This window comes from Nannobrachium achirus, assembly GCF_963921795.1.
Source record: "Nannobrachium achirus genome assembly, chromosome: 15".
Lineage (NCBI taxonomy): Eukaryota > Metazoa > Chordata > Actinopteri > Myctophiformes > Myctophidae > Nannobrachium > Nannobrachium achirus.
In genome coordinates, this window is record NC_137822.1 from 64,453,115 (window position 1) to 64,477,012 (window position 23,898).

At 43.6% G+C, this 23,898-nt stretch overlaps 2 protein-coding genes across 2 annotated transcripts in view; both read left to right on the forward strand.

Annotated features, from left to right (window-relative positions):
- The window catches only part of fibcd1b (fibrinogen C domain containing 1b), a gene marked incomplete at both ends in the record, with an annotated part of 511,759 nt that overhangs the window by 463,246 nt on the left and 24,615 nt on the right, over positions 1-23,898 (forward strand). The gene's annotated exons all lie outside the window — the stretch shown is intronic.
- On the forward strand, positions 14,436-15,560 carry LOC308299116 (palmitoyltransferase ZDHHC4-like; the record flags this gene model as incomplete). Its single annotated transcript, XM_080742840.1, has 1 exon — positions 14,436-15,560. The coding sequence occupies one exon, from the start codon at positions 14,436-14,438 to the stop codon at positions 15,558-15,560; it is 1,125 nt and encodes a 374-aa protein (XP_080598966.1).

Sequence of the window (23,898 nt, forward strand, 5' to 3'; positions counted from 1 at the left end):
ATCTACCCTAGGAGACACAGGGAGAACATGCAAACTCCACATTGTACTCCACCCTTTCGCCAACCCCACCTAGGGTGTGGGTGCTGATGACTTGGAGGGAGAAACACGCCCCCAGTGCCCACAGCGTCCCCCGGCAGGAATCGAACCCAGGACTTTCTAGCTGTGAGGTGACAGCGCTACCAACTGCACCACCATGCCTCCTACTAACCCTATCTCTAACCCTAACCGCACGCGTAGCCACGTAGTCGGAGTAAATGAGATGTCGGAACTGACAAATTCCTCCCTGTTAGTCGGGGGATATCTTAAAAAGTCCAGGAATAAATTCCTTACCAAAACATTTCTTCATCAATGTGTTTGTAAAGGTGTCTAGTAACACATCTCACAAAGACTGAAATTCAGTTTCCCTAGGAAAATCTTTGACAGCTAGGGTAATTCTGGGTCTCATTCACTCACTATACACTATACTATAGGGGGAAAAATCACTCCCAAAAAATATGCTTTAAGTGGGATGTGAGGGGTCTAACTAGGTGTTTTTAATTATTCTGAATCCATTGCAAGCATTTGTTTTGCACAAAAAAAAACATTATTTGGGCTAAAAACATCCCATAAAATGATGGTTTAGTGATGAGTCATCACTTTTCACAGTGGTATGGGGGTCCATTTCTAGCCCAAGGAATGTTTTTGGTGCAAAACAAATGCTTGCAATGGATTCAGAATAATTAAAAACACCTAGTTAGACCCCTCACACCCACTTAAAGCATATTTTTGGGGAGTGATTTTTTCCCGGCCTATAGTATAGTGTATAGTGAGTTAATGAGACCCAGAATTACCCTAGCTTTCAAAGATTTTCCTAGGGAAACTGAATTTCAGTCTTTGTGAGATGTGTTACTAGACACCTTTACAAACACATTGATGAAGACTTTTTTTGGTAAGGAATTTATTCCAGGATTTGACACTATTTCTAAAGATATCCCCCGACTACTGTGCGGTCATGGTCAGTGATTCTCAATCGTTGGAATTTCAAGGACACGCCAGTCAGTGTTAATTCAACGCTAAGAGCGTGGAATGGAAGCAGAATGGACTCTTCCATGTGTACACTCTTGGGCATTAACGACTTGTGATTTTTGCAAGTCGACTTGACTCAGTAAAAAGTTGAGTTGAAGTTGACTTTATCGTTTGATGACCTCATCACATCACACGACCCCCCAATTATTTTGGGGGGTCCCCAGATGATTAACTTAATGTGAAACATTGTTTTCTCACTGAACTGTAAACAAACCAACATAAAGTTATAGAGGGTATCTTCACATTTCTATCTGCCAATTTAAGGACCTTTTACTACCTCTAAAATGACAAATTAAATATTGTCCAAATTGTCAAATATATAGAGGCAGAAATTGTGAAAATAGCAGCTCTACATGCTCACAACACCTCGCATCGCAAGGCGTTGTGAGCATGTAGATCTGCTATTTTCACAATAGAACCATGTTATACCAAATGTAATGTAGCACTGTAATATTGGATCATTCCGTCCTTGACAATAAGCAATCCTACTGTTTGAATTCTGTACAGACGCACACACCACACATCGAGCAAAAATAATGATAGAAAAAAATACAAATGATTTTTCTTTCAACTTCGACTTTCGCCTTTCTCTGGTGGGAGTTGACTTGTGTAATGAAGTCGACTCAGACTTTTTCGTTAATGCCCTAGGCCTAGTACACTCCCAGAGTTACAGACCTGTAAGTGTCCCCGTGGACCCCTGGTGGTCCCCCGGACCAAGAACTGCCTCTTGCCAACTCACAGGTGCACCCGCAGCACATCCAGGTAATTGGGTCAGGGCAATTACGGAGGTTGCGCTTAATGGACCCTAACCCTGTTGTGCTCTGTTGAACCGAGGCAGGGGCCAGAGACGGGTCCACACGGTCGTGCTACTGGCAGAGAGAGGAGAGATGGCTTTGTATTCCATTGGTGGAAAAAAGTACTGAAATGTTTTGCTTAAGTAAAAGTACCAACACTGCAATGTGGAAATACTCTGTTACAAGTAAAAGTCCCGAATTCAAAATGTGCTTGAGTAAGAGTACAAAAGTATTGGCATTCAAAATGTACTTAAAGTAGGCCTACCAAAAGTAAAAGTGCTCATTATACATACATTTCGAGTTTTCAAATGTATATAAATCGTGGATGCTACGCATTGTGACCTTGTAGATCTGCTATTTTCAAATGTCAGAATAAGGTGAAGTGGTTTATGTATGTTTTGTAATAATAATCAATACTTAAAAAGTAACTAGTAACTTAAGTTTTCAAATAATTGTCGTGGAGTGAAAGAAACAATATTTGCCTCTGAGATGTAGGGGAGTAGAAGTAAACTTGGAAATTGGAAATACTACAAATACCTCAAAATTGTACTTAAGTACAGCACTTAAGTAGATGTACTTAGTTTGTTTACACCACTGTTGTATTCCTACTATTGAGCCTTTGTGTTTGTAGGATAGCCACAAGGAAACAAGATGAAACAAAAGTAGATTAAATGTCATGACAAGGCTCTAGTTTCTCTTCTATGTGGGGAGGGTGATTTAGGCCAGTGGTTCTCAACCTTTTCAGGCCGCGACCCACAAAATAATCATATTTAAACCGGGCCCCCCCCCCCCCCACCCTGACGAATACTATGAGTTGAGGCATTAGATTTTGTATGTCACGGTTCTATTGTGAAAATAGCCGATCTACATGAGCATGTAGATCGGCTATTTTCACAATTTCGGCCTCTAATGATTGACAATTTGGCCAATGTTTAATTTGTCATTTTAGAGGTATTAAAAAGTCCTTAAATTGTCACTTTAGAAATGTGTCTATTCCCTCTATACACTTAATCTGTATGCTGGTTTTGTTTACTGTTGAGTGAGAAAACAACGTTGCACATTAAGTTCATCATCTGGGGACCCCCCAAAATAATTTGAGGACCCCCCTGGGGGTCCCGACCCACAGCACTGATTTAGGCTACCGCCAGATTAATGCTGCGTCAAAACGCGTCATAGTCGACGCATCCAAAGCGCAAGTTGATCCGTCAGAGGCCTCCATTTCCCATGTTCCCGAGTGCTGGTATCCCGGTGTGTACTAGTCCATTAGACTGGAGCGTATAGTGCTATTTTTAGAAGCCAGGGAACGCACATGCAATGTGCACGCATGCAACATGAAGACATTACATTATACATGTGCATGCGCAATATTTAACCATTGCGCGGTGGCTGACTGAAAGATGAAGTGCCATGATTTTTTCCCCCTAAAACATGATCAGGTATTATGATTATATAGGAGGAAGATTTGTTTTTTCTCCAAAAAAGTGTACAGAAAGAGTTAAAATTAGGTTTTTATGTGGCCAGTTCATTAATGCTTGTTGTAAGTCGCTTTGGATTAAAAGTGTCTGCTAAATGCCTAAACTGTAAACTGTAAAATGGGAGGGGATGATTATATGATGACATTTTAATCACTGTTTTTGGATCGGCACTTTTGACCCACAAGGTGTCAGCCTCCAGGAAGAAACGTCAAATACAAAGGAATACATAATTGATCATAACAACCACACCAGGGGGTCTAATGAAGTATTGTCAACCTCATAGACACATGAAAAACAGAAAAAAGTACAAAACTATGGCACCGCCTCTTGAAGGAAAACTACAAGCGATGTGGCGGCCAACCAGTGGTGTAAAGTAACATTTACATTTCACATACAATAGAGGGTATGCGTGTGACATCATCATCATACCAGGAAGTTATGCGGGAACGCCTACTGAGTGGCAAAAACACTACTTTCTGGCCTTGACAGCCCATACATCCACACAGAAAAGTCATTTCTGATTGCATTAAATGATGTTAAACGATGTTAAACTCACTTTTCCACTCATTTTGCCACTCGATTGCCACTCGATTTTTTCATTCACTTTATGCATTCGCATACCCTCTATTTTGAAGTATTTGTAGTTTACTTTCAAATTTCCAATACTTTTACTTTACTATATATACTCCACTATCTCGGATCCAAATGTACTTTTACTCCACTACATTTATTTGAAAACTGGAGTTAACGTCTTTGCACACAGCTGCGTTTTTTCAGACAAATATTGGGGTGAGTTTCGGAGCACATAAATTAAAAAAATCAACCTCACGTTATGTCAATCACGTTTGCACACTGCCGTGCGCATATTATATTTTTTCTGACCAGGGTAGATTTTTTTTTATCCGAGTCGAATACAATATGGAGAATAAAGTTACCGTGCAAGTATAAAGGCAGTTTCAAACTGAACAGGTCTTCAGCTTATACGGAAAAGGACGGAACGGAGCATTGTTGCTGCTGTCTTCTTATGCATTCACACGAGAATGTTTGCATATTGGCATTATTATGGCAAGCACTTCAGCGTGTGAAATGCAAGAATTTACCTGACTATGAATGCACAAATAGCTGATTCCCTCTGTCCAATTTGCTGATCCACGGCGGAAAGGAGAAAAGAGAGGGGATCAGCCTCCCATTGGGTCAGATTACATTCAAACATGTACATGCATGAGCAGGGGCGTCACAAGGGGGGGAAAAGTGGGACTGAGTTACTAGGGCCCAAGGTGGAGGCCACTGGAGGGGGCCTTCATTATTTTATACTTTCGTTTTTTTTTAAAGTCGTGAAAGTATTTTTTTAAGCAAACATTTGTAACTCAAATTTTGCTTCTGGGGGAGTCCCTGGAACTAAATATTTTGAGATGCAGGTCCGTGGCCAAATACATGTCATTTTGGGGGTCCTTCGCATGAAAACGTTTGAGCACCACTGACATAGAAACATAGGTTTTTCAAAGAATTTGAAATATTCAAAGACTTGAGCTTGTATATCTGCTATTTTTTCAATAGTTAAAGCACATAATAATGCGTTTCCCAGTCTAAATGGGTTAAACCCCTCTCCCTATGAAGAACATTCACGGGGGGCCTGCAGTGAATCCTTGTACCCAGGGCCCAGCATTTGGTGTGACACCCCTGTGCCTGAGTACAGCCTGGACACATCTCTCCTCGAATAACAAAAGGCTATTGTTGCAGAACGCGTTTGTCGTCAAATTAGCCCTATTCTCCCGACCAGACGTGCGGAGAGCAATTTGATTCATATGTCTTTGACGTAGACGGAATGGAAATTAGGTCCTTCTGGGTTGTGTTAGGCTTTTGAAAAGAACCATGTTTCAGCTGTGTTGTCGCAGGAAGACACATGAAACAACGGTTGATAATATATACCACCTCCACCTCCGGTAGGCTACAGCACACCTGCTTTGATTGCTGCAGCTGAGCCGGGAGAGACAGCAGGGCTCAAAACCCTGTTCAAGGAACCACGATGAAAAATGCAAATAACAGATTGTTTTCAGGAACAGACGTGAACGAGGGAACATATTTGAAAGGAGAGGAGGAAAAAAAGGGGGATTTTGAAAACTGAAAATACCTGTCAGGGAGCTTTTTTTTTTTTCTTTTTTTCTGAAGTAGCCCCCCTGGAGGAAAATGGGGGAGGGTCATGCTTTTTTCATTTTAGTCAGTGGGAGGGTCAGTTAATTTGACTTTGAGTCTTAAAATGTTGAATTTGTCAAAATGATCGCGTTAACCGTGGTTGCGACCGAGTCGCTTGAGTGTCCTTCCTTCCTTCCGTAACCTTCCTTCTGTAATCTTCCTTCTGTACAGGAGTGACGTCAGTGTGATGTCAGCGAGTTGTGACATCACTTCCTGTACGGGGCGGCTACACGAAATGTGGATAACACTATATATGGAGATAGTCCAGTCCATCATGTCATATGGGACTACCGTCATAGACAGTAGCCAAAAGAGAAGGATACACAAGACTAAGAAAGACAAAAAAAGAGAAGAATAAAAAAGAAAAAAAAGGAGGAGGAGGATAAAGATACCAAAAGGAGAGAGAAGAAAGGGTGGATGAGGTACAATGTGTCTCAGAAAAGAAAATGTAACAAGGAGGTGGCAACGGGGCGGCTAGATAAAGTTATTAGGCCTGGATCCGACTTTAAGTCGACGCACAGGATTCCAGAAGTGTAGCGCTTATTCGCTCTTGTATCAAACTGGTACTCGAAACGTTCTTAGAATTTAATATATATTTTCTAAAGTAAATATGGGGGCGGCTGTGAAAAAAAGAGAAGAATGAAAAAGAAAAAAAGGAGGAGGAGGATAAAGATACCAAAAGGAGAGAGAAGAAAGGGTGGATGAGGTACAATGTGCGGTATCCTCCTTGTCAAGCTCGACGTTGGGCATTTGGACCTATACATGGAGAAATGGAGCGAACCTGTTTGGCCTAAACATGGAGATGTGGTACAGAATGACTCGTATATGGGCATAAAAAGTATGTCATGTGACATCACTTCCTGTACAGACAGTCAGACAGACAGCCATTGACTCCAGCCTAACAATGGCTACTGTCTATGACGGTAGTCCCATATGACATGATGGACTGGACTATCTCCATATATAGTGTTCTCCACATCTCCATGTTTAGGCCCTATCGCTCACACCCTAGGTGGGGTTGGCGATAGGGCCTTTCTGTGTGGAGTTTGCATGTTCTCCCCGTGTCTCCTAGGGTTGATACCCTCACAAAACATGAACAAACTCCCCCCATAAGTGACAACAACTAGAATCGTCAGAGAAACGCTGTGGTTGGCCAGATGGTCAAGAATTGGCGCATTTCACCCTGAGGTCGCATTCCACCCTCAGGTGTCTTACTAGTAATAGACCAAATTCACGTTACGCAACTTCCTGGCACTGACGTCACGGCAGCAGGGGAAAAACTACTAATATCCCATAGAGTTAACACACAAATCGCAAATTTAATCAATTTCCGAATAGTAATGTATAAAATACGGCTAGCATGATCAAGAACACAAGATAGTAAAAGGCATAATTTACTTTACCGTTCGAAATAATGATTTGTTGGCTTTAAGTCCAGCTATTTCTATGTTATTTTCGGTTATTTTACCCTCCAAAGCTGACGTCAGCACCAGGAAGTTGCTGAGAAATTCGCTGAGTGCGCATGCGTGGGCGGGCAGTGAAGGGTCAATACATTTTTTTTAATTAACTGCGTTCATATATTTGACGCATTTAACGCATGCGCACCATAGCCGGCTGCCCCTACTGATTACTCTCGGTAAAATGAGCGTTGAGTGAAGCTAACTCCCCTCCCCCCTGTGTGTGTGTGTGTGTGAGAGAGAGAGAGAGAGAGAGAGAGAGAGAGAGAGAGAGAGAGAGAGAGAGAGAGAGAGAGACGCACGGATGACAACTTGAAACGTCTTGAAACATCTCGGTCTACTAGGCTACTTACTCCCTTTGTTGCTGTTGTCCTCTGAAATTCACTTAAATCCACGGTTTTAGAGTGTTGCTTAGATCAGAGTCATATGACCCACGAGAAGTTTTCAACACCAGTCAGCTGGAGCTGGGGCTAGAGTTTAAAGGACTTTGTTTTAGTCATTAGAGAAAAGAAAAGTGTTAAAATGTTTTCATTTACTTCTTTCTATCGTTTTAGTGATTTTAACTATTTTGGTTTGCATGCATGCCCCCAGGTTAGGGGCATGCATGCAAGAGGCTAACTATGTATTTTTAGACACAATAAGCCCATTCCCTATTAAGGCCTGTCCATAGTATCTCCGAAACTGAACTTTTGTTCAGTGAGTTGCGACTTCCGACGTGCAGATTTCAGAACTCTAATTTGGTGTAATGTCTATCAGAAGTCGCAAGTGACCCCTTTTGTAGTCAAACCGGAACTTTCCGATGAAAAGTTCGGTTTCGGACTTAGTATGGACAGGCCTTAAAGGGATATTTCACTTTCAAAAAAACTTTTGGTCCTTTTATTGTCTAATCAGGCTTTTTTATTTGATGTAAATGTTATCACACACCCATTGTAACTTAAAACTCAATTTTAACCATGATAGATTCATTAAAAACACCTACTATTTTCCTAATACGTGAGCAGGCTATGTTCTTTCAATAACCTTTTTCATTTATTTTTACAAATTCTTTGGGAAAATGGAAAAAATAAATATGTAAAAAAAATAACATTAACATTTACATCAAATATCTAAATATTGAATCAAGCAAATTAAAAACTGTTCAGGGTGTTCATAAAAGCCTGATTAGATGATAAAATGACCAAACTTTTCTTTTTTTTAAGTGAAATATCCCTTTAAGTCCTGAAAAAAAAGATTACTGTAACGTGGTCCAAAACACTACTAACTAAAATAAATCTTCCATTATACTGCCCAGCCAACCAGAGGCTTAAAATCACTTATTCCTCTGGCAAAATCCATATATGCTGACGTAATCCAGATATGCTGACGTGTGATTCTTACCCTCCGCTGAGGTAGACATATAGACCCAGTTATCTTTAAATTTAGCATACCTGTGATTTGCTGTAGCTTTCCCATCATAGACACGCTAGCAATCAGTTAATGTAATCTGTCTCAGGAGGTTGCCGTAATCTTGACAAAACTTGGGGGGAGAACTGCAGTTTCTACTTGCGTTATCTTGAACTGCAGTTAAAGTGTCAAAACTATCAATGGCTCATAACGTATTCAATTTAACGATAAACCCACCAGAAATTCATTCCAAACTTGACCGGTTCGGGAACTTGAATATGTGGTAGAGGGACGCAGTCGACGAAAACTTTTTAAACGACGGTTCTTGTTCAGAAACAGAAAGGATTGGGAAATCATTTCATTTTACCAAGCCCTAGAGGACAGTAGACCTTTCAGTGCTTGAAAACACAGACGTTCTAAAATGGCTTTAAGTTAAAGTGTTAGTTCAGCTATTTTTGACATAAAGCTGTGTGAAATACTTGCCATTAAAATAGTGGTTACATATGTATTAATTGATTACCAGAGTCCCGTGGTCAGAGTTCTGGTCAGTTTTAGATGAATATAAAGTAGTCCCGGTAATTTGGCAGGGGCTCATGGCCCAATCATTAAAAAATAGATGAATCCACAAAACTAGCGTCATTTGTATTGTTGACCTATTTCTACCAAACAGACCAACTTTCGTTCAACTTTGACCCCTCTGTCACATGGTACTATTTTTTTGTGTCCAGTATCACTACGCCGCTGCAACATATTTCCCCAAAACAAGGTGCTTTGCAGTCAGCTGATCAGAACGAAGCCTCGCTCTATATGGTAGAAATAGGCCAACAATACAAATGACGCTAGTTTTGTGGATTCATCTATTTTCAATGATTGGGCCACGCCAAATGGCCCCCACCCCATTGGAACTACTTTATATTCATCTAAAACTGACCAGAACTCTAACCACGGGACTCTGGTAATCAATTAATACATTTGTAACCACTATTTTAATGGCAAGTATTTCACACAGCTTTATGTCAAAAATAGCTGAACTATCACTTTAATTTAATTTCCTGTTGCAGTATTTGTTCATATCAGTGGAGGACAGGAAACTAAATCGGACCCAATCTGTTCAGTGGCGTCAGTTCAGAAAAAGCTAAGGTATGGCAACATGACTGGTGTCTTGCACGCGCGCGAAGACACCAGTCATGTTGCCATACCTTAGCAACAGGCATGATACATTTATTTTAAAGTGACCATTTTCTAACATTTTGCATTACAGTTATTTTACTGTATTTAACAACATAGCCTAATAACCAGAACAGATAGACAAAAAAGTTACTTTTAAATATGGGTTTATATTTAAAATAACTTTTATTTTCTCCCCTGGACTCAAGATATGGCAGCTGCATACCCCTGCCATACCCAATTGACGCCCCTGAAACTGTTCCCTAGCAAGGCAATTCCAATGACCAGGACTGAGTACAGTTTACAGTTTAGGCATTTGGCAGACGCTTTTAATCCAAAGCGATTTACAATAAGCAGGTAATACACATCACTATAATAAGCAAGATAATATGTCAGTACATTAACAACAATATGATAAATGCATAGAAATAAAACAATAACATAGACCACGCGCCTAATCAGTAAAAAAAAACGTCTAAAACCTGAATAGTGCTATCTAGCTTCATGTGTGGTCATGGAGGGAAGGGGAGTGTTACAGTAGTGCTATGGGTTTAGGTGGAGTCTGAATCGAATCTATCGAACCATCAATCCTTTTGTCGCCTTGGAAACCCCTCCTCGAGGACCCCCTCAGGGGGTCCCCCCTACCGCACCCGCACCGAGAACCACACGCGTGTGTGTGCATCTCGAGACGACTGGTGTTTGCCTTCCTGTCGTGTTAATGTCGGTGATGAAAAAATACCCAGCAGCAGCTCTGACTCATATCCTGCTTGAGATCCCCCCTGTGTGTGTGTCTCTGTGTGTGTGTGTGTGTGTGTGTGTGTGTGTGTGTGTGTGTGTGTGTGTGTGTGTGTGTGTGTGTGTGTGTGTGTGTGTGTGTGTGTGTGTGTCCCGCTTGCCTCTCCCTCAGTGGTGTCGCACCAAATTCTGGGCCCTGGGTACAAGGATTTACTGTGGGGCCCCTGTGCTTTAACTATTGAAAAATAGCAGATATACAAGCTCACAGTGTGGCACTGAGTGCCGCGCGGCGAGCTTGTAGATCTGCTATTTTTAAAAAAATCTTGAAAGTATTTGAACATTTCAAATCCTCCTAAGGTTTTTTGAAAAACCTATGTTTCTATGTCGGTGGTGCTCAAACTTTTTCACGTGAAGGACCCCCAAAAAATTATGTATTTGGCCACGGACCCCCATCTCAAAATATGTAGTTCCATATATATTTAGGACCCCCCAGAAGCAAAATGTTAGTTACAAACGTTCGCTTAAAAAATACACATATTCAAAGATGTGCACACATTTTCACGACTTTTCAAAAATAGCAGATCTACAAGCTCGTAGTGGCGACACTCGGTGCTGCACTGTGAGCTTATAGATCTGCTATTTCTCAATAGTTAATAGTTTCAAAAGCATAAAATAATTAAGGCCCCTCCACCTTGGGCCCTGGTAACTCAGTCCCACTTCCCCCCTCCTTGTGACGCCCCTGCTCTCCCTCCTGTGTCTTTGAATCTTTGATCAGCCCAGGAGAGGGGAACTCGGCCCAGGAAGCGCGATCGCTCCCAAACACACAGCAGGGGGAGGGGGACACATCGCTCCCAAACACACAGCAGGGGGAGGGGGACACATGCAGTAGTGGGAAACGTACCACTGCAAGTACTATCAATACTGCAATTTAGATGTACTGTTACAAGTAAAAGTCCAGGATTCAAAATGTACTTGAGTAAAAGTATTAAAGTTTTGGCATTAAAATGTACTTGAAGTAACAAGTAAAAAGTTCAACATGTTTGAAAATAGCAGATCTACAAGCTCACAACGCGACTATTTTCAAATAGTCACGGTATAAAATAGGGCTATAGTGGTTTATGTATGTTTTACAATATTTCAATTTATATCTGCAAAGTAACTAAAGATTTCAAATAAATGTAGAGGAGTAAACGTACAATATTTGGATCCGAGATGTAGAGGAGTAGAAGTAAAAGGATTGGAAATTGGAATCAGAAATACCCCCAAAAATACTTAATTATATTACTTAAGTACTTAAGTAAATGTACTTTGTTACTCGAGACGCGCGGGTGCGTGTGTTTGCGTGTGTGGTGTGTTTGTTTGAATGCGTTTCAGTGTGGGGGTATTATGTAAACAGCTGTAGGATTGCCAGGTGGTCCATGGACGCCTCCTTCATGTCCTAGTGTACACGAATAGGCTGCACATAAAAATACATGCAGGCTTTCAAGACCGTACAGACCTCTTCTTCTCTGTAGAGTTACCTGTGGGTCGGGCATATGGACGATGAGCAGGGGTGTCGCACCACATTCTGGGCCCTGGGGACAAGGATTCACTGCGGGCCCCCCAAGAATGTTCTTCATAGGCAGTGCCGCACTGCAAACTTGTAGATCTGCTATATATATATATATATATATATATATATATATATATATTTATTTATTTTTTCTATGTCCTGTGCTCAAACTTTTTCATGTGAAGGACCCCCAAAATGATATGTATTTGGTCACGGACCCCCATTTCAAAATATTTAGTTCCAGGGACCCCCCAGAAGCAAAATTTGAGTTGCAAATGTTCGCTTAAAAAATACATATATTCAAAGATTTGCACACACGACTTTTCAAAAATAGCAGATCTACAAGCTTGCAGCGCGGCACTCGGTACTCAGTAACACACGTTTAGTCTTTCATACCAACAAACAAAATATAATATGGGGGGAGGCTGTACAAAGATCCCACATGCACCCACGCCATCTTTCAATCACATGAGAGACAGCCGCTGATACGAACGACCTACGGCCTGGTCGCGACCTAGGCCACGACCTGGAGGTCGTAGGTCCCGGTTCTGGAGGTCGTAGTTCGCGGTACATACTTGTTAGGTCGCGGCCGGTCTAGTTTCGCGACCCCCGGCCGTGGTTGCGCCACCTCGGTCGTCCCCGGGCCGTTGTTGCGCGATCGGGCCGTTGTTCAGCGACCTGGGAAGTCCGCGGTCGTATTTAAAAGGTCTTTTTGCAGAATATTCTAGAGCAGCAGCGCTATTCAACCTTTTGAAGCTTGTGATTGGCTGAACCGGAGGTAGGAAGCGCTCCATTGTAGTCACTTGGACCGCGCGAGGTGCACCAAAACCTATCCTTAACCCTAACCCTAACCCCAACTCTAACCCTAACCTTAACCCTAACCCCAACTCTAACCCTAACCCTAACCCTAACCCTAACCCTAACCCTAACCCTAACCCTAACCTGCCGACACTGAGTAGCTAACCTGCCGACGCTGTTGAAAACGAGCGCTCCTTCCCTTAGCAAGCGTAGAGTTTCTAAACTCGCGTCCCTTCCCTTAGCAAGCGTAGAGTTTCGATCGCGGCGCTCCTTCCCTTAGCAAGCGTAGAGTTTCTAAACTCGCGTCCCTTCCCTTAGCAAGCGTAGAGTTTCGATCGCGGACTTCCCAGGTCGCTGAATTACGACCGAGATCGCGCAAAACCTCCAGAACCGGGACCTACGACCTCCAAGTCGTGGCCTAAGTCGCGACCAGGCCGTAGGTCGTTTGTATCAGCGGCTCTTGCTGAATCACATTACACCATATTTGAAGCTGTCACGTGACCTCACCATGTGACGACACTGCAGATTAAATACTGCGTGCAGAGACAGAGGTTGTTAATTCAGAAGCCAAAACCTCTATCACTCACAGTTCACTGTAAGTGATTCTCAAATCCACTGGCGGATGACCAGACGATGGGTGGTATAATTATTATAATTAAGCCTACATTGTTGCTTCTACACCACAGTTCAGCTTAACTCTGGGTATGCTGTACAATACATTAGACATATTTATAATGTCTATGATTATCATATAATAACTAGAAACACTGTTCCTACACAACAGTGTGGGTGAGCCCACACTGTTTGTTTGATTGATTGATTGAAGACTTTATTAGAAGTTTGCATAGGAAAAGGTACAGTTTCATGACGGTACAGTTCACTGGTAAAAGGTCTACTAAAAGGAGATCCATGAAAAGACTAAGCTTATTTCCACAGGAAACCATTAAAGTATCTCATATAACATTGAATGACAGACGAATAGAACACAGTACTATGCAGTAGATATGTAAGGAAAATAAAATGAAAGAACAAAAAGCAGGGGAGGGTAGGGCTGGGCTAGGTTTTTTTTTTTTACCAGTTGCGAACGGCTGCTGCCTGTAAGTGTTTTTTTCAGGGCAATTTTAAAGGATGCTAGTGATCCATACTCCTTTATGGCCTTCGGTAAGGCTTTTCACATTTTGGTGGTATAGCAGAAGAACGAGTTTGACCCTTTGTTGGTTTTGACTCTGGGTTGAAAGTGATCTGTGGCGCTGCCTCTGGTGTTGTAATTATGGACATCCTTAACGTTTATAAAGTATTTTGACAGGTACTTGGGTATCATAGTGGTGAAGTGTATCTTGTACACCAGGCCCATTGCAAGTTGCTGTACTCTGTCATCTACTCTGAGCCACCCTACTCTTAACTCGTGAGTAGCGGTGAGGTGAGTCTGATAGGGAAGGTTAAGCAGGACCCTAATTAGTTTATTTTGGGCTGTTTGGAGTTTAGTTTTAAGGGCTTGTGGGGCGTCACGATACCATACATGTTTCGTAGGAACACCATGTATGGGCACAAAGATCAACCCTTTGGCTGCACCTCATTGGCTAAGGGTCCTGCCTTTTTCTCTGTCGGTACAAAGGCAGTGTATTACGTCATTTTGAGGAGAACTTGACTGATAGATTCTGTCATTTTGAGGAGAACTTTACTGATAGATTACGTCATTTTCAGGAGAACTTGACTGATATTTTACGTCATTTTGAGGAGAACTTGATAGATAAATAATGAAGATAACATATGTGCGCTCGCTTTCCGCGAGCCCACGACAATAACACGAGGAACCATGGATTTCCTCACTCTCTTTGCCATCGACGTTGCTCTGGTGTTGACGTGCATCGCCCTGGTCTTCAAATACTCTGGGCAGCGACGGACCCCGTTCAATGTCCCCCTGAGTCACGCGTCCACGCTGCTTGCGCTAGTCACGCCACAGTGGCTTCAAGGTCTCTCGCGGAGGGCCTTCCGCGGGCTGTTTTATCGGAGAAACAACGCGTTTGTCTACCTGCACCTCCTGCTGGATGGCGCGGTGTTCGCGGAGTTCACTTACGAGGTGCTGGGCCTCTGCAGGCAGATGGATGCCACCCTCGCCCGCCTGTCCGTGCCTTACGTCCTGTTCGCCGTCAAGACCTACCTGTTCTACTGCTGCGTCACCACGGACCCGGGAACGATAGCGCCGGGGAGAGCGGCGGGGGGCGCCCCGCCGTGGTCCCATCCCCGCGACGGCGACGGCAGCGGGGGGACGTTCCCTCCTCCCGGCGGCGCCTCCTGTCCCACCTGCCGGCTGGTCAAGCCGGCCCGCTCCAAGCACTGCCGGGTGTGCGACCGGTGCGTGGAGCGCTTCGACCACCACTGCGCCTGGGTCAACAACTGCGTCGGCGCGCGGAACAAGGGCTACTTCCTGCTGTACCTGGGCAGCATGTGCGCCGCGGCCGGAGACGCCGCTCTGCTCACAGCCGGCGCACTGCGTCACGCCGCGCTGAGCTCCGGCCTCCTCCTGGGAGCCGGCGGCTACGTGGACGAGCGCGGTAGACCTGGACCCGGACCAGGACCCGGACCCGCGGTTGTGGCGCAGCGGCTGTTCCTGGCCTTCCCGCGGCCTGTGTTCATGCTCAGCTTCCTGGTCCTCATCTTCGTCCTCCTGGCGGGCTACACACTGTTCCACGCCTACCTGGCGCTGGTCAACCGCACCTTCAACGAGTGGAACAAGGGCCGAGCGTGTGCGTTGTCGGCCCAGCGCTCCACAGGACCCCCGGCTCCGGACCGCCACCCCGAACACACACTTCTTCTGCGCCCCGCGGATTATACACCAAAGCCTTTTGAGAGGTTTTCCTCCCTGCGCGACCAGTTCGCGAGAAATCGTGAAACGCGCAAATGCTATGAAAACCAACAGGATTACACAGCGGAGTCCTGAGTGTTAATTTGATTCAAGGGTCTTCGACAGGGGGTCCGGGACCCCTAGCGGGTCCTCCAAATCTTTGTGTGATACGATTTTTCTTTCTCCTTTTTTTATATTAAACTCTTGAACCCTAGTGTCCATATTCTGAGAACTTTAGCCGAAAATAGACGATCTACAAGCTCACAATGCCTTGCAGTTCGAGGCTTTGTGAGCTTATAGATTGGCTATTTTCTGCAAAGGTTTGGTGTAGAGGGGAAAAGAGCGGACTAAGTAAAAGAAACAATATGGAATCTACAGTATGAAAATGCCTCATCTCTCTCTCAACTAAGGGGTCCTTGGCCTGAAAACGTTGAAGACCCCTGATTTGATTTGTTTCCATTTGGTCCATTTGTGCATTCTCAAGTCCGAGATCTGCCATTATTGGGCCCAGTCTAGTTTCAGTGGGTTTTTTGTTAGATGCCTAAAATAACTTCATGTGCAGCCAGTTTCACCTTTCGGTTCTACCTCATAAACACGTCTTTAAAAAAGGCAGTTTGGAACGAGTGACTAAATGAGACCACATTATGTCGTTGGGGACATTATTACACATAATTAAGCCAGGCACAAGCATTTGCGGGGGATGACGTTGAGGTCGTGCGACCGTGGTGGAGTTACTTTATTGGCTTAACATTAGTTTTTCTTTTTTTTTTTGCGAATTCATTTACACTTCACAAAGCATGCTGTAAAAGCTGTGTTCATTTGTGAAGATGATCCTGCTGAACAAAACGTTTTAAGTGTAATGACAGAGCAATAATCCAAAATCCAATGCAAAAATCCCAAAGGTTTTTTATTTGTCAAGGGAACCAGGGAAGATGCCAACTTCTTCCTTCTGTCTACAAACACACATCAGTGGCGTCAGTTCAGAAAAAGCTAAACATGACGCTTGTTGCCATACCTTAGCAACAGGCATGATACATTTATTTTAAGAAGTACATTTTATTTTTGAAGCGGTGGAAGCCGCTTCCAAGGAGTGGCTTTGTCTGTCCCGTACATGTCCCGTACATGTCCCATGCATGTCCCGTCCCGTGCATTGAGGATTGGTCAAGCTTCACATGACAATTTGGCCCTCCAGACAAAATCATTCATTCATTCAGAATTCATAAAAATATAGAACTAAAGCACATAGAAAGTATAGATCTAGAACACAGATTTCATAGCTCTAGAACACATAGAATAAAAATTCACCGCTTCACTTCGAACCGAGGTTTGGTTTTTTTCCCCCGTTTCTATGGTTCCTTGGGCTGGATATGACAGCCTGGAACGGTTGTTCAAGTGCAGCTAAACATTGGCATGTTAGTAAACGTGTCACAATTAACCATAATGAATTGCACCTGTGCAGCTGAGCTGCGGAACTTGGGAATATACCATTTTGTCCAGAATGGGGAGAATACAAGTGTGGAGAATATAATTATAATACCTTGTTAAAGTGACCATTTTGTAAAATGTTGCATTTGTAGTTATTTTACTGTAATTTAAACAACATAATAACCAGCACAGATAGACAAAGAGACATTCATGGATTTATATTTAAAAGTAACTTTTATTTTCCTCCCTGGACCCAGGGTTTGGCAGCTGCATACCCCTTCCATACCCAATCGACTCCCCTGTTCCTCCTGTCTACAAACACACATCATCCCTTGAACGCTCAATAGAGGTATCTCTTCTATTGATTTTCTGACATAACAGCCCTCAGACTCGCTCACAAAAAAACATTCACATAGAAGCGCTCAGAGTGCTCAGACATGATCACGACTCCTTCTCCTTGGCCTGAACACGCACCCCGTTCATCAATATGTGAGTCGTACAACGGGATGAAGACACAAGGTTCATTCAAAAACATGAACGGTGCGTACATTTGTGAGCTTGCACGTCGGTGCAGGTTTACCATCTGCAACGTCAGTGAGAACTACTGTATATTGTACCAGTAAGACTCCCTAATCAGGAGGGGGACTGCCCCATGGGTCGAACTCCCGTTGGGTCGAACTGCGTCGGCATGTTAGATAATCACCTGCGAGCGTCGGCAAGTTAGACAATCACCCGCGTCACGGTTACTGAGGTTAGGTTTAGGGTTAGGGTTAGAGTTAGGCATAGTTTTACTGAGGTTAGGATTAGGGTTTGGGTTAGAGTTTGGTGGTCGATCCAAAGGGTGTTCGACCTAATGACATGTTACCATCAGGAGATAAGCGACCGTCAGGTCGCATACACAAACTTTAGAAGGCTATGGTAGCCAATCAGGATGGAATATGGGAAATGGGACAGATCTATGTTGATGACATCTACATACTGTAGAGATACTGTGTACCACTTTGTGTGATTTTAGGGCAACATCTGTAGGAGCAGTGTCCAAAAATGTGTTTTGCAAGAATCTGCCTCATGGTGGTGCTAGAAGAGGGCCATGTGAGAAACTGAGTGGACTGAGTTACTAGGGCCCAAGGTGGAGGGGCCTTAATTACTTTATATTTAGCTATTGAAAAATAGCAGATATACAAGCTCACAGCGCACAAGCTTGTAGATCTGCTATTTTTGAAAGTCATGAAAATGTATGCAAATCTTTGAATATATGTATTTTTAAGCAAACATTTGTAACTCAAATTTTGCTTATGGGGGGTCCCTGGAACTAAATATTTTGAGATGGGGTCCATGGCCAAATACATTTCATTTTGGGGGTCCTTCCTTGAAAAGGTTTGAGCACCACTGACAAAAAAAACGATTTTTCAAAATAGCAGATACAAGCTTGCAGCACGGCACTCGGTGCTACGCTGTGACCTTGTATATCTGCTATTTTGCAATAGTTAAAGCACAAAACAATGCGTAATAATGCATTCCCACTTCCCCCCTATGAAGAACATTCATGGGGGGCCCACAGTGAATCCTTGTACCCAGGGCCCAGAATTTGGTGCGACACCCCTGGTTTGCAGATCGTCTACTTTTGATACTTGTGTGTGACGCTTTAGTGTGATCAAATCAGGCTTTAATTTGCAATATATATATATATATATATATATATATATATATATATATATATGGAGAGAGGTTTCTGCCCGACAGCAAGCCATGCTGCTTTGTAGAAAAGACTTGGAGAGGACAAAGAATATGATGTTTATAAAGGCTGCATGAAGCTGCCAGCATCCAAAAAAACAGTGTAATATTTTGTCGTTGTCGGGTGAGAACCTTGTATGTCCAAAACCGTTCGTTTTGCATTTATCATTTAAAAATGATTCAGACTGGTGAAAACAGCCGATCTACAAGCACACAACGCCTCTCACCGCCATTTCGACCATGTATTGTATTAATTTTATTATTCATTATTTATTTTACCACGCAATAGCCTGCAAGAAGGTCGAATAACCAAAATCAAAGAAGGCATATTAATCAGTACAATCACATAACAATGTAGCAAAATATTTAATTCATGACAAAAGCAGGAGGAGGCCCATAGTCTCTCTCTCTCTCTCTCTCTCTCTCTCTCTCTCTCTCTCTCCCTCTCTCCCTCTCTCTCTCTCTCTCTCTCTCTCTCTCTCTCTCTCTCCCTCTCTCTCTCTCTCTCATCTCTCTCTCTCCCTCTCTCTCTCCCCCTCTCTCTCTCTCCTCTCTCTCTCTCTCTCTCTCTCTCTCTATCTCTCTCTCTCTCTCTCTCTCTCTCTCTCTCTCTCCCTCTCTCTCTCCCTCTCTCTCTCTATCTCTCTCTCTCTCTATCTCTCTCTCTCTCTCTCTCTCTCTACTCTCTCTCTCTCTCTCTCTCTCTCTCTCTCTCCCTCTCTCTCTCTCTCTCTCTCTCCCTCTCTCTCTCTCTCTCTCTCTCTCTCCTCTCTCTCTCTCTCTCTCTCTCTCTCTCTCTCTCTCTCTCTCTCACCTCGCCGACTGTGCTTCACTTCCCTTGTTGCTTTTCTGCAGTGGTTGTAAAAAGTACTTACATTATTTACTCAAGTAAAAGTATCAATACTGCAATGTAGATTGTACTCTGTTAGGGTGCCCTCAGACCAAAATACTTATGAGAGTGGAATCCGCGTTCCGCCAATGCATTTCAATGAGAAGGGGGCGGTTTCATGTCAGTGGAGGATATCTGCGCTCCACGCAGACCTTGCGTTTATGCTGGAGCAAAGAAATTCTCCACGCAGATTCTGGTTTCCCCTCTCTGTCCAATCGGGTGAGTCGAAGGCGTAACATTCCGAGAATCAGGAAGGGACTGGGAGATGTTTTGTTTTGAAGAGTCTCATGATGCACCCAAACTCTTCTCTTTTTAGCTTGTTGCATCTCCCCTTCCAATAAAGCAAGGGTGACTACCCTTCGCCTGTCCATTATAGAGTTGACACGTAAAAGATGATGATAATAAAGCCTATTAAATTGATAACCTCGCAAGTCGCAACGTAACCTGGCTAACGTACCTCTGCAGACAAAGGATCGCTACGCTAGGCTACAGGGAGGGAGGGCGGTGCGGGAAGTGAGTGACAGGCGCATCACTGGCTTTGGGACAGAATACGCTCTCTGCGTTTTTAGCCAGCCGCGCACCAGAAGAGTTTATCCACTGCCGACCATATTTTGGTCTGAGGGCACCCTTACAAGTAGAAGTCCAGTATTCAACATTTACTTGAGTAAAAGTACAAAAGTATTGGTACCAAAAGTAAAAGTTCTCATTGTACAGAATGTGCCATTTTAAGTTATCAAATGTATACAAATCTTTTGAAAATATCGGCTATTTTCAAATGGCCAAAATGTATATAGTGGAAAATGTATGTTTTGTAATAATAATAAAAATCTACAAAGTAACGAGTAACTAAAGTTTTGAAATAAATGTAGTGGAGTAAAAGTACAATATTTGCATCCGAGATTGTAGTGGAGTAGAAGTAATAGTATTGGGAATAGCTCAAAGTTGTACTTAAGTAAATGTACTTAGTTACTTTACACCACTGCTTCTCTGTCTGTGGATCACTACAGTAAATGGAATTAGGGCCAAACGCTCAACTGTATTTACGACCACAAAAAGCAACCAGGCTGTTTCGGGTCCGTCTATCGATCTCTGCCCACACAGCCCATACAGTACAGCACACACAACAAACCACGGCCCATGAAACAACACCTCCTATGCACAACACACAGCGCTGTCAAACGGGGCTATCCATGGTCCTGAACAGGGACGTGCGGAGAATGTTAGAGAGGCAGGGGCTGGAATTTCTAAAAGGGCCTTTTGGTGGAAGTATCGGAAATAGCAGAGCTCTAAGCTCACAAGTTGTGAGCTTGGAGGTCGGCTATTTTCGGTGCGTGATACCACACTGAACTAAGCATAATCAAGTCAATACTGGAGATGTGGCGTAACGGCATGGGTTTCTACACAGAGAGGGCAATTCTTTTGACTTAGGATGCAGCATTCAAGTTCAGGAGAGTTTGGACAGGGCAATTCTCTTGAATGCTGCCTTCAGGTATGGCATGGAAAGAGGGCATTTGCATTTCTTTCACCCCAGAAAAAAAAACTGCACTCATGGTCTGGAGGGGAAGCGCTCACTATCCCGACTATCTGCTGTTCCGACATGGTCGGCAGGTTAGTTACTTAGCGTCGGCAGGTTAGTTACTTAGCGTAAGGCAGGTTAGTTACTTAGCGTAAGGCAGGTTAGTTACTTAGCGTCGGCAGGTTAGTTACTGAGGTAAGGTTTACTGAGGTTAGGTTTAGGGTTGGGGGTAGAGTTAGGGTTAGTTTTAGTGTCGGAATTCCGGCCCGTCGGAACACTGATGCGGACCCGGTCTGGAGAGGGCACTTTTTACAGACGAGTAAAAGGGCAGGGGCTCAAGCCCCCTTTGATGTCTATATATGTGTGCACGTGCCTCCTGAAACAACGCCTACTAGTGTTTCCCAAACAGTGTGTTGAGCCTATTTTTGGCAAGCAATAAACATGTTACAGCAATTCGAGGATGTCACAATACAGTCCTGAGACTTATTTCCATTGAGGACCCCTAACAGTTAACAGTTAATACATTTAAAATAGATTACAATACAAAATACATGACTTATACAGTACATACATAACAACAAGCACTCCCTTATCTTTCCCTAGACCAGAAGTCTTCAACAGGGGGTCCACGACCCCTAGGGGATCCACGGAGGTACTGCAGGGGGTCGCAAAATTGTTTCTTGAAAAAAAAAAAAAAAAAATCATATAAATATTTGTGTAAACCTTTTCCCACGTGTCTTATGTTCAAAATAATGATTCTGTCTATTTTGAATAGCTTGTATACATGATTATTTTGCAATTGACAGATTGTGAGTGATAGATTGATCGCATTTACATTGGTTCTCAGTTAATAAGGTATGTTTATAAATGGTGGTACACCCTGCCCTAGACTATAAAAGAAAGAATCAAGGAAATACCATAATTAAAACAAATACATAAGAAACAGCGGAAATAGCAGCTCTACAGGATCGCGACCCGTCACATTGTTGTAGATCAGCTACTTTCACTATAGTCAGCTGGGTCCTGCGGGAAGATGTCAAAACGTTCTTTACGACTGCCCTTCACACACCGCAAACACCGCTGTCCATGGTCCTGAAACAACACCACTGTCCATGGTCCTGAAACAACACCGCTGTCCATGGTCCTGAAACAACACCACTGTCCATGGTCCTGAAACAACTGCTAAACGGTGGTCATGGCTCACAGGAAGGGACATGGAGCAGTGTTGTTTTTGACAATGAATTTTGATTTAGTTTTAGTCATAGTCTTTTAACCCTTAAGCCGGCAGCAGACTAGCCGACAATCGGGCATTTTAATTACCCTCCCGACAATCGGGCTGCCTCCGACTGAAACGGGCCCGACTATCGGGCATAAATGTCTTCTAGCGTGAGGGCTCACGGATTCAATCTGAGCACCGCCGAGTGGCTCGGAGGGCGATCGGGACCAGCCCGACTCTTTTCAAACATGTTTGATATTTTTCTGGGATCCCTCGTCTGGAACAGCAGCGGGTGACCAAGAGAAAGACAGCTGCTGATCGACAGATCTCTCTCTCTCTCTTTTTCTCTCTCTCCATCTCTCCCTCCCTCCCTCTCTCTCTCACTCACACACATGTACAGGCGCGCGCACGCAGCCACGCACACACTTTTCATACCGTCCACATCCATCCGCCCAGGTTGTATCATGATTGCTTGCGATGGGAATTAAAACTCAATACAGGTTTGTTTTATATGAAATAGTCACTACCAGCATGGGAACAGCGCACGGGTGACTGACTGACTCGCTATATGTTGCTCTTGCAAGTACACGCCCACTGGCTGATCTACAAACCCTACAACGTAGCGTGGAGGGACACAGTTTGATCTTGGAAATCTACTGTTCCGTGCGCCACACAGTCATACGACTAATCATAAATCAGGCACCATGAGAAGCAGACAGCACGCATACCAGTTTAGCAGCGGAGAGAGAGGGTATAAAAGTCAGAGAGAGGAACAGAGGCATGGATGGAAACGTGTCAAAGTGAACTCATCGTCAAAATGGGACACAAATTCCTTATTGAAGCGTTTTTTTCCTCCATTGCGCGAAGCGATGCGATGGTGTGTTGTGTGGATAATACGTTAATGTGTTTGTGTGTGCGTGTGCGTGCGTGTGTTGCAAGGCGAAGCTCTCAGAACAGCCCCGTGACATTTTGTATTCATTATATTATGTATTATTGCATTGTTCAGGCCCGACTCAATCTGAATAGAATCCTGTAGCGTGCGGAGCGCCCGACTGTTCAAAACGGCAAGTGTGAGCCCGTTTAGATTATCTGGTCAGAGAATCAGAAAAAATTATCCTGTAGTGTTTAATTCTACCCGATTCAGTCGGGCCAGATTATCTGTTAGTGTATGGCCAGCCTTACAGTGCATATCCCGAACAAGTTCGGATTTATTTCAATCCAATATACAATATTTTATTTGCTATTTTACTTACCCCGAGCTGCTTGGAGCAACGTGGGTGGTCCTTGCTCGTCCAGCGCTAGCCAACGAGAGACGCTAGATGGTCCGACGATTTATTCCATTGGAAATGGTTTAAAATAAAGTTTAGAGCCCCCCAAAAAACCCTCAATATATACTGTCGGCGGCGCGACGTATTCCAGGGTGCCTATCCCGAACTAGTTCGGGATATTTAATAAAATGAATTATTTAATCGGAGGCCTCAACGAAGCCCCGGTCTAAATTTCCATCCATGGCCGGGACTTAGACTCGGCCATCCACGGGCCGTAGTCGCGCTAACGGCCGCATCGCGCCGCCCACTCCAATAATAAATCACATCTTTAGACAGGATTTTCTCCGGATTGTGTTCCCAGACCCAAAGAAAACATTTTTTGCGAC